This window comes from Rhopilema esculentum, chromosome 10 (genome assembly GCF_057945365.1).
Source record: "Rhopilema esculentum isolate cy_ngs chromosome 10, ASM5794536v1, whole genome shotgun sequence".
NCBI classification, from domain to species: domain Eukaryota; kingdom Metazoa; phylum Cnidaria; class Scyphozoa; order Rhizostomeae; family Rhizostomatidae; genus Rhopilema; species Rhopilema esculentum.
In genome coordinates this window covers 9907881-9919896 of record NC_142824.1, presented here as the reverse complement: position 1 = coordinate 9919896, position 12016 = coordinate 9907881, and the positions used below count along the sequence as shown (strand labels likewise).

General features: G+C 36.2%; 1 protein-coding gene across 1 annotated transcript in view; it reads right to left on the bottom strand.

Moving 5' to 3' along the window:
- LOC135685216 (rotatin) overlaps positions 1 to 12016 on the bottom strand; it is a 30193-nt gene that overhangs the window by 15671 nt on the left and 2506 nt on the right. The window contains exons 2-14 of the mRNA XM_065201067.2: positions 11192 to 11379; positions 10522 to 10747; positions 9510 to 9692; positions 7890 to 8077; positions 7264 to 7408; positions 6984 to 7106; positions 6568 to 6818; positions 5192 to 5374; positions 4340 to 4552; positions 3516 to 3764; positions 2447 to 2572; positions 1308 to 1654; positions 629 to 831 (exon numbers count right to left, since the gene is read on the bottom strand). Of these exons, the coding sequence (XP_065057139.2) occupies positions 629 to 831; positions 1308 to 1654; positions 2447 to 2572; positions 3516 to 3764; positions 4340 to 4552; positions 5192 to 5374; positions 6568 to 6818; positions 6984 to 7106; positions 7264 to 7408; positions 7890 to 8077; positions 9510 to 9692; positions 10522 to 10747; positions 11192 to 11379 (2625 nt within the window). The remainder of the gene's footprint in view (positions 1 to 628; positions 832 to 1307; positions 1655 to 2446; positions 2573 to 3515; positions 3765 to 4339; positions 4553 to 5191; positions 5375 to 6567; positions 6819 to 6983; positions 7107 to 7263; positions 7409 to 7889; positions 8078 to 9509; positions 9693 to 10521; positions 10748 to 11191; positions 11380 to 12016) is intronic.

Sequence of the window (12016 nt, the reverse complement as noted above, 5' to 3'; positions counted from 1 at the left end):
ATGCAAAAAAAAGCTCTTACAAGCTCTCGCAAAGCACAGGGAAGGTCAAGTAAGGAAACATCATTCAAACGAAGGTATGACAGCCTGTATTGTGTGGTACCAAAGATTCCCCAGCAACGTCAATAATGTAGATTCGGACACATTCGCAAATGAATTATATTTACAATCTGATTGTGATTTATGGTCTGTACTGTCATCTGCATGATAGTGAGCTACAACTCATTAATGAGCGATTAATTTTACATTAACATTAATTTTACCTAGAAAACATGTCGCTTCATAAATAAAATTCGCTTGGTGGAAAACAGATAACAATTAGAAAGTTTGCGAGTGCAGCTTTAGGTCAAGCTTTGTCTCGTTTAGGACCACCGAGTTAGGCCAAGGTTCCATTTGCTTATAGTCAGTGTGCTTGGTAAAGCCAATTAAAATGTGCATAGGGATTAGTAAAACTTCATTCAGTTATAAATGCGTGCAGTATGCTTTGAACATTTTCAAATTGAGTTTGACAGATTCAATTTTAATATTTACATTTGAAAATGAATTGCAAAATAATTTTGCAAGTATTTCTACTTCCGATATCTACTAAAATAATAACTGAGAAAGGGTGTTTTGAGATATAAAAGCCAACCTTGCGCCAGTATAGCCAATTGTTCAGCAGCTGATTCTCTTAGAGATTCTTCTAAAGATTCGGATACAAACACATCCCACAGATGCTCGAGTTTTGAGCCTGCAAAACCAGTGGGTATCGTGCCAGCCTGCTGATACTTTGATGACAATACTGGACCAACAAGAAACATATCCGCGGCATTTTCGACTGCTTCATGTCGATATCTATAACAAGAAAAGGATAAACTATAGGATGATGAGATCACTGCGAAATTGAAATTTGCAAGTAATAATTTCATTTTCTTGCGTGCCTTGTTAGTAACTACCCACTATCTGGGTGGAGGGGAATAAGTAGAATGTTTGGCACAACGGAAATAGTTCAGACATGTATGAAATCGCTAAAATTTGCATTGCCAGCACACATTTTTTGCAGAAGCTCCAAAGCTGAAAGAAGAATCGCATTTAACCCGGCTACGTTTTCAATAGTATCACCTCTTTTGACACAGTAGAGCTTTTGAATATGACATGAAATAGCGACTGACCCCCTAAATATAGTATATTAAGTTACAATCTTACAAATGACACCTTGGAGCTTTGCAACTGGGAGGAAATCTGCAGTAAATGATAGCTACTGGGTCCCTTTGGATCAAAACTTTGAATTAATTCTGAGAATCAACAAAATTGTAAAAGCATAATCAAACCTGGCTGATTTGCCTTCTTTATTGTCTTCTTGCGTGAGCGTCCAGATGACACTAGAGAACCCTCTGGCCCGTATGTGATCATTCTTTACAAACATGAATCGTAACGAGGCTCTCAGCTGTTCAAGAGGAGGCAGTAAGTAACTCCGGCCATCTGCGGTCAGCATGGTATTCGTAGCGTCCGCTATTGCTGCTAGGCCTCTTTCCAAAGCCTTGTCAGCGGAAGCAAAGCACTGAAGCACTGGAAGCGTAGGGCTAATACTGTGAATGAGGCTTTGCCATACCTGCGCTGGCATGTTCAAGCGACCAAATAGCAGTGCAACTAATATATTAGCAGCATAGTTTTTTATCTGTGAAAGATTGAAAAGTGTGTGGTTTCGAAAATGGAGACAGTGAAATAAATCAATCAAAATAAAGACCCAAAGGTCATCTATACTTGAAGACATTCAAAAGCGCAGCAAGAAAAGCTTTAATGTCGTCTAGAGGGAAAAACTATAGAACATAAATACAACTCTATAAGGCTAAGGTGATATAGTGTTCTTCTTACTTTCAACACTACACATAAGGTACAAAGGATGAAAACGGTAGTTAAAAATGGCGGCTCACAGTTGCCAAGGGCCTAAGCCGACAAATTTCCAAAACGAAATTATTAGTGAACGGGCTTAGAAACGACAGTTCATGGCTCGAAAACGCCAATTTTCAAGGTTTCAGTTGAAGCAAAAATTTAGCGATTAGTTTGATGTTTTGAAGAAGAAATTCCGTATTGTACTTTACTCTTATACACGAAACGAAAGAATATTCATTTTCCAAAATCATTTCGATTATATATCAGATTTTACAAATTGCTATGTGCTTTTTGCTATAATTTAGTTACACTGTTGAGAGCTAAAACCTCACTATTGTGAAGCAGGCTATTAGAAATGAATGCGTCATTGAATATGAATCACCACCAAAAGTCATATTAATTGACTTTGGCCATGAATCTTGTGTAAAGCAATAAAAGCAATAAAAACATAAGCTTTTTGAAAATAATGAAGTCTCTTTAATGCATCACAAAATTCTATTGATATTACAAAAACTGCATCAGTATAATTGTCGTGGGTATGTGAACAAACGAAAGTTGAGATCAAAACATTTCATACCTTCTTATTGGTACTTTCCAATCCAAAAGCAGCAATTTCGTACAAGATATCAGTGTCAATCAATAACAGTGCATGCTTGTAGGCAGTAGAAAGTGGATTTGTCACATGACTGTCACTCATTGCATCCTTTGGAAAAAAGCGACAAATATTTTGAATCAGAGGTTTAATGTCTACTTGAAAAAAAGGTAGAGGACTGGAAATTAGTAAAGAATCTAAAGGAGCAAATAAAAGCAGCATCATATTGTCGAAATCCAAAGAATCTTTTAAAACCACTCAAAAAAGGCTAGATACGGTTTGATAGAGCCACCCAGAAGTAGGCCGGTCTAGGCCTACGTTGGCTCAAATGGTTCAAAAGTAATGTCTATGTTTGAAACTTCATGAAGTCAATAAGTCAATAATTGATTTATAATATTCCATGTCTTGCAGCGCAAACTGCAAAATTTCTCTTTTTTATATATATATTTATCCATTAAAAGATTGCAAAACACAAAATTACTATACAACTATACATAAACACAAAATTATTACTTTTAGGATACCCTGGGGAGCAGAAGGCTATGACTACCCCGGGGTCATTCCGACACAGAGATTAAAATCAACACTCAGATGTTAAATACACGGCCTAAAAGAAAAACAAAGAAAAAAATACAAGGAAAAAAGAACACCTTCACGAAATGGGAGAGGGTGGTTGGTTGCATCTGATCGAATCGACCAGATTTTTGGATAAATTCCAGTGTTAGCAGGAGTATATTTTTATTGAGTTCGTCGGGTAAGTTTTTATCACCATACAATAAAGTCTGCATTAGCATAATATTTTTAAGATTTGTATATCCAATTGGTCGTATCGCAATTGGAGAACATCTCTACGTCTTGTTCACCTTCAAAATCGAGGGCCTTAATTTCTTTTCTTAAATCTTTCAACCCCATCATCAATGTCAGAAACCTTACATCCTTTGTCGATTAGGTTTCTTTCATTCCACCTTTTGCACCTAACCTAAAAATGGGTCCTTTTCACCATTTTCATTAATCGACTTAATAAGTGCGCAAATTGTGTTAAAAAATCACAAACCGTTACGATTTCCAAGCACGATTGGTAGGCAATGGCTCTGACTTGCTCATTTTCATGCGCCAGCAAGCGTAGAAGTGTGTCCTTAGCATTGCGCATCACGTCATCAGGTTGATCACGTGACTTATAAAGGAGACTAACAAGTCTCAGAGAAGAGCTGATGAAGGCCTCACAGCGGTGAAATCCGACACTGGGCAGTGAACCGCGGCAAATATCCAAAAGTTTGATAAGCTTTGGGCTCGAACTTGATTCCTTCAAAGCAAAACACAAAACGATATCAATACAACACATTGAAAATAAAAAATCAATCTATATGTACATCAATCTATAGAGACTGAAGCTAGAATAACACAAAGGTACGTAGAAACAAAAAGACCAAGGAAGAAAGTCACAATGATATGCAAACATTCGAAACGAAAAATACGATGGAGGCTGCTTTCGTCTACGATTTCATAATATTAAAAGGGTAGCGATCCGTTTTCAAAGAAAGTAAATGACAATTCCGATGCTTTGGATTACAATCTAAGAGACAATCTAACTAAGAGACAATCTAAGAGATAATCTAAGAGAAAGTTTAAGAGACAATCTAAGAGAGAATCTAAGAGACAACCTCGTCCACCTGGCAACATTTTTAAACTTGTTAAACTTGTTAATCATATTGCAATATTGTAATACTGCTGTGTCTCATACTTTGCTGCATAGATTTTCAGAGCTCAGTGTTGTCTATATCAAATGGACTGAATGACTAGGAAAGTATAAAAATACAATCAATAACAATATTTGTTTATATTTTGCTTATATAGAAGATGAAAAAAATATATGAATACCATATTTCTAGCTTCTTCCACGAAACCTTTCACAGTTTTCATTGATGAAATAACAGAGGCCGCTACCTTGAAGTTTTCGTAGAAGTTTTCCTCTGCATTTCTCAATATAGCAAGAAGCGAATTCCTGATAGCTGGATAATACTGAGAAAGGATTTCGTCTGCACTGATTTTTTTAAAACAGGCAAGAAGGCTTTCCGGGACCGCTTCGAATACCTGGGACAAGAGCACTTTTGAGATTATCTCGAAACCGAGAAGTAGCATGCTTGCTCTTATACAACAATAAATACATAAAAATAGTTTTGAAATTTCAAAACTACAATCCTGGAAAACTGCTTGAATAAGATGGGTAGCAAGCATTTATATTGCAGGATAACCCCCTCTCCCAGCCAAGGTTTGGGTGGTTATTTTAAAAGCAGTCATGAGAACATTAAACAGAGAAATGTTTTGCGAAATCTCAGAACTTTCTGTCCAGCGTTGCAAGATATTTTGCGTTGTATCTATACAGGCTTGATCATTATTGAAATTTCTCGGCGTACAAATATATTAAACATGAAATAAATGAGTTCACTAGCTTTCGTACATGATTTGTACAAAAGTGTGAAAAAGAGGCAAAGTTTATCTTGGTCTTGTAATAATTCCTTTGCACATCTGTTATTGATAATACACAAATAAACTCTACTCTTTCTTGTTTCATAGTTCCTACTGTAGAAACTCTGTCGAAATTAACTTGAAACAGAGGTCATTTGAAACAGAGGCTTTTGCGAATTGTTAACTTTCATACATTCACTTGCACACCGCATTCGCTGTAAATGCAAGTATGGCCCTTCAGCTACAACTTAGAAATGAACTTACCCGCTCAGGTGGTACACAAAGGTTGACAAAACGAATTGATATAGCCACGGAGTTAGCCAGGAAACTGAAGATGCTTGCAATGTCGGTTGCAGCCTCTAGCTGTGATACAAAATGATCTTTTGTTTCAAGACAAAGCTGAATAAGGTCGCTGATGTGGCGCAAACAAGTCATGACGTCATAAACCTAAAACAAAAAGCTTTCAAATAGAAATTTAAAGCATTCAATGTTCATCAAACGGAGAAGTCAAGCGTCATCATTGCTAGGGTTCGATCGATAGGTAGGGAAAGCTTACTTAGATGGACCTTATTTGAATAATTCTACACCACATGAAGTTCTAGTTTCTAATAGAATTGAGGCTTTCAAAAATTATTTCATGAAGAACATTTTTTCGAATAATTACTTGATGCTTTCCATTCTCCTTAACCACTGCTGATTACCGAGGAGGGGGAAAATAAGAGAGGCGGAGCAAGCGATACCAAACTGGAATCTAAGGCTGGATGCACACGGAATGATTCCGTACCGTTCCCGCTAGTTCTTTTCCAACGATTTAGACGTTCAATAGTTCCATTTACATGGGAATGATTTAAATTGGTACACTTTTGAAAGTGATCCAAAAAGCGGAACAGTACGCAGTTATCTCTTTCCGTCATCCCGTATAAACTGGGGAACATGATGGAACGTCTGCCGATTTCTGGTTGTCATGGCTAACTGCTTACAATGTCTACTGTCTTTAAACAACAATCATACGCAATCGTTTGGTTCCCGCTTAAAGCGTCAACTTGTCCGTTTCATTAACTACAATCCTTGCCAAAAGTATTGGTACACCAAGCTGAAATTTCGTATACCTTCAGTAGCATCCCCCTTTCCCCCTTGTTGAAACAATGTTGAATAACAACAGTTTCAAAGCTTGAAATTCGCCCAATGTCACTTTATCGGCTAGGATAGGTAATAGCCTTTTCAACCAACATTGTTTTTGGGGGAGGGGGGATATTACTGTATCTTACGGCCGGAAACCTTTATTTCTTTAAACTCTTTCATTGGTCGCAAGGATTGGTGTTCCAAGGACTTTTTTCAAAGACTGTAGAACGAAAATGACACAGTGCGCAATGCCCACAATGTAAACATAGTCTAAAGTGCTTCTACCGTACCGATTTGGCGCACAGGACCTTCAGGATATATTGTAAACCTATGACATATATCCGGTGGGCCCGCATGACAGAACATTGGACGCTATGACGGACGGCTTTAAAGATTCGATTTGCAATTGAGCTTAACGTTGGGTATAACTCGAACCGTGTTTTGAAGCAGCAGATTTGAATGCTAAAATTTTCCAAAATGAGTTTTTATTCATCCAAATGAACGCAAAATCAACAAACCTTTCTATCGTTATTTCCGTTCCAAATCGAATCGACTTTGCAAAGACTAAGAACATCCAGCGTATTGTTTAGAAACAAAATGACGTCATCGCATCGCTTAGCACTTTGCACAGAAAAAAGTGAAAGGCTGATAGCACTAGAAATTACTTCAAGGCAATAATCCAATATGCTCCACTGAGTCTGTTGCAAGGCTTCAGTTAATAGTTCACTTTCAAATTCATCTGCATCACTATCCCCATTTGACTTAAAATCTGCAAAGATATGATGAATTGGTCAAGTGGAAACAAGTTCCAATTGCATAACAACAGAAAGAAAAGTGGTAGCATGCAGAGTAACTCTAGGCTTGTAATGTCTGAGGGGAAACAGGAAAAACGGGAGATTATATCTGCCAAACAACTATGATAAAGACACTTTACCTCTATCAGTTGAGCTTGTTGCTTCTACTGGAGTTCCAACTTCATTCAAGCTTGTTGTCCGGCTATGCAGGCTTGATATTTCAGTGTGAACTGATGACTCAGTCGAACTGTAAACTTCGTTAACTATGGGACAACATGAAAAGGTAAACTAATAGTCGTTACGCACGTTGCTAAACAAGACTGCAATACAAAAACGTTGGACTGAGGGAGCACTGAAATTCGGTGTTTTCAGAAGTGTAATTACTGTTTTGAAACACTAACGAGAAAGAGTTCAACTTACTTTTCGAAATTTGCAGCAGATCAGGGTTTGTTTCTTGAAGTGATGACTTATAAAGCTCAAGCGTTAACTGATTCAAACAGCCCAGCAACATAGCAACAACATCTTCATCTTTTATAGCATAGCTTTCCAGTAAGCCAAGCAGTGTCTGCAATGTCGAGGACAGTCAAAAGTTGATGGCTGTTGTAATAGTTTCATTTAAGTTTTTCTAACAAAATGAATTGACCAAAAACAACATTAAACGCAAATAGAAAAAAATTGAAAATATATTCACAGCAAGCTAAAACATACACGATAAGAAGATTACTCAAATCTGTAAGTTTTTCACAGTAATGGCGACCAGTAATCGTGCTAGGCCTGAAAAGAAATTTGTCAAGATATATGTTAACCTTTTGTAATTACATTGTAAAAACCAAATATGTGTGCCAACATTCTTCAACCAAACTTCAAAAACGCTACCCAAAACTTCTTAATCACAATTAGAAAACGACAATTCATGACCATAATAACTCTATATGATTTTAAATGGGTTCTAATATGATTTGCCTGTCAGCAATTCCATTTGGACAAATGCATCTTTATCCATCTTGTTTAATATATTAATAAAACGTAAAAGGCAGAGAACTAACCTTAACTAAATTTGGCCTCTGAATAAAAATATGGGACGGAAAATCTTGTAGCAGTACATCTTTGAAGAATTCACAGGACTGGCTCACTATTTCTATACTGTGGCTTTGTAGACGAGTTTCTGTTACTGACAATATGTGTCTGTCACTTGATGTTAGAACAATCCATTCTGATGACACTACAGAACTTCCTAAAAATTGTACAAAGAATGGTTGGATAAAAGCTAGCTATGTACTTAGGGGAGAACGCACATGTCATTTTAAGTTCTGTATCCACATCTTTGCCATCAGTGAAGAAAAGGGCTTTTCAGGGAGCCATGTGTAAAATCTTACAAATTAATATTAAGTAGTATAATTGATTACAATAACAAATAAATGATAAATAACTTAAAAAATTATTATATTTTAAAGTATTTTTAAAATAATTTAATTTGAAACAGTTTAAATAATTTGAAACAGGATGCCTGCTTGGTTTTCGAATCCAAGAGGTTCCATTCTCTAGCATCTCGATATGAAAATGCTCGCTGGCCATTATCCGTTTTCATTAGTTGTAATCAGTTGTAATCAGATATCAGTTGTAATGCTTTTCAAATATCTCTTACTGCATGTCGCATTTTTCGTGAACATTTTTTAGAGGTAATCTGGAGCAAGGTCATTTATCGATTTGTAAACCATGCAAGCTGTCTCACTTTTTACCATATCTCCAACAGTAGGCCAATTTATACATTCTATCAAGGCACTAGATGAAGAATGGTTCTAGCTGAACAATTTTGAAGGTTTTCCAGCATCTGCAAATTAGTCCCCCACATGCCCCCTCCAGGCTGAGAATCAGTAGTGGAGGTGCCGTTCAATAATACCCTGATACATTTTACTGAGAGTGTCTTTTGGAAGAAGCCTATCGGAAAATTTAAGAAATCTAATAGCACGAGAAACCTTAGATCATGGATACTGAGTACGTTTATAACAATCTAAATTTTTATTATTGTGCAGCCCTAAATGCTTCACATTATCAACTATTTCGACTTTGGGGCCACCAAACGGAAAAGGAAGGGGGCTCCATTAGCTTTGTCGAAATCTTTTTGAGCATTGCTAATGCCTAGATATAAAGGATAAGTAGCCTTAATCCCACCACTGCTCTAAATTGTGTGGATGCTAAACATAGGACAATTTTAACAGAAAAGAGTGCAAATGAAAGTAAACATGGGGCTACTACAATGCCCTATAGTATGGGGCTAATAAGAGGGAGGGGGTACTTATGGAGATATTTGTAAAGGAGGCAGAGCCATTGATAGAGATGCACTACTTAGAAGCAATAAATTAGGTTGGTTTTTCCCAGATTTATCAGTATAAAATTTTGTAAGTGGTTGGACCAAAAAACAAAGGAAGTAGTTGTTGAAAAAGAGAAATGTGCACAAAACTTTGATAAGCATTCAGCTATTCGATTTTGCCAAAACACAATTCTTTTAGGAAGAATAACAATGCCATGTTAATAAAAATGATGTTTTGGGACAAGTTGATGAAGCTGAATATGAAGCAAGAGTGGAGCAATAAGATCAAAACTTGTGACAGCTCACATCAGATGTTAGTTTTGATTCTTCTCAAAATGGGCTAAACATTTCTTACCTGTATCAACATCCTCCTCTTTTGTACCCTGAATGTCTGGTGTCTTTCTTGTCCACTTGACAGAATTTGCAGAAAGCTGTGTTTTGCTATCATCTTTTGGCACTGAATTAGCCAATGTTGACAAATTTGAATGGACACTTTTGTTTTCAGTGGACTTCATACTTTGATTTATTACCTTGTTAACTGAAAAGAGAAAAAAATATGAAATCTTGCTTAAAATTACAACACCTTCAAAGCAAGAACATTATTGACTGAGCAAGCTAGAATGAAAATCAATAGTCATCAACAGGCCCACTGAGAGGTATATGAGGCCCTGGGGTAGAACTGACAGTTGAGGTCCCTGCAAGCAGAGCAAGCAGAAATTTTATGTGACCATGTCCTTCATATTAGCTTATAATGCATACTAGGTTACTCCTTGCAGTCATATCTTGCAATCGTTTAAAAAACATTTTTTAGTTTTAGGAATACTTTTACTACATTTGACTAACTCCATTCTTGAAATGGGATTCATTACTTTATGTGGCCCCCTAGACCTCAAGACCCTGTGGCAGCTTGCTCACCTTGCCCCCCCCCCCAGCAGCCCCTGTAATCATCAATAAAAAGAATAACTACAAGAAGACAGGACAGAATACCTCAGTCAAAAAAGCTTTGCTCAGACTGATTTATTACTTTTTCTGTTTGCTTTGCCATCAGTCTATGCATAAAGCACTATGTTGATTGTGACACCATCAATAGCTCGACTATTAGGCCAGTTGAATTGACCTGCCATAAAATGTGGAACCACAGAGGTTATCCATAGCTGAATGCCTCTTGTTTGCCTAGGTTATGTTTATTTGCATTTTATGCTATTAGCTTTGTACAGACATTTGGTTGATCATGTGGCTTGGAATCATGAGGTAGCCACCACAGTGCATGTTTGTAGAACAGTGCATATAAAATTGCCATATATGGACAATTGTTCTAAATGCACATTCTAATTAACTAGCATTGAAAAATTGGCTCAAGGACTCACTTTTTGATGATCCATCCTGAATCACAGAAGTTGCATAAAAGCTATTTTCTTCTGTCAAACTATTATGATCAATGTGCTCATCTCTCCTTTCTGCTTGAACCCAAAATATGCTATTAAGAATGCTGTCAATGTGTTCCAAGTGCTCCTTATCTTCTAGATCTTGCCTCATCATTGAGAAGAATTCTATAGCACCAACAGACTGCAAAATTGAGGCAGCTGCACCATGCTGAAGATTATATGAAAATTTCCACATGAATCAATATGAAGACATTTTGTGTATTTTGTGACAAATGGAATTTCTCTTGATATTTTACTCGTCTTAACCGATATGAGCTGTGATGCATATCAAGTGAAAATATAATGTGAGCAAGTCAAGAAGCAAATTTCATAAATATGTTTGTTTTAACAAAGGGAGCATGATTCCTAATATATTTTGGCTATGATGAATCTGTTTTCACCTACTGGAATTTAGATTCTCCTACAGAATTTAGATAGGTTTCTTAGAGGTAGCGAAGCTTAACAATGACCTTGGACAGAAAGACATACATTTATAATTGAGAGCAAAAACATTTATTCTAAAGAATTACCTGATATGGAAGGCTCTGAAAATTTCTTGATTCTTACAAATAAAAGGTGTGCTAAAAGTACATCAAAATTGAGAAATTCTTACCTTTGAAAGATTTTCAATTAATTGTAACACTTCAACAACTTTTTGTGGGTTTTCATAGTTAAACCATTGCATCAAATTAACAATCAGCTCTCTATGATGGACCAAGTCTTCAATAAATATTATTTGATTTCTTAGTTTGGACAGTATGTTTTCCAATGCTCTCAGACGTATTTCTTCTATTTGATGACCTGACAGAAAAAGTTCTAGATGTAGATCAAGTTCCAACAAACAGGAAATTCCATCAAAACATCAAATTCCACACTTGCAAATTCAAGGCACAGCTAATCCAACACGTTTCAATCAAATTTAATTATTTACCCCCTATGATAGCTTTGCATCAACAGAAAAGTGTTAATAGCTTTTTGTTCTTTGTTAATAGCAGCAAAGTGGCAATCACTGGAAATGAATTATTGAAGGTTTGTGGTTCACTCAGTCAAACATCATATAACATTACATTACGTGTAAGTTCGAACCAATTCAAGGCATTTCTTTAAGGTTTTATCAGATCTGAAAATAATGTACATTTCTTTTGGATAAGCTTTTCATAGCCCAATTTCTAAATTCTCTAAATCTCAAAATTTCTATTTGAACCTAATGACATAATAGTTATAATACCTAAAAGTGTACGTTTTGTAAAGTACCTATCAATAGATTGCACCAAATTGATAAACTACTAAAAACATACTTATTTTAAGTTTTACAAACCAAAAAAGTCGTCAAATTCAGAAAGGTATAGATTAATCGAATTTGGATGATAAAAAAGAACTTTGTATTTCAGGCATATGGTAGGTCTTTAGAAGTAGTTACCCTTTAACAAATAATTAC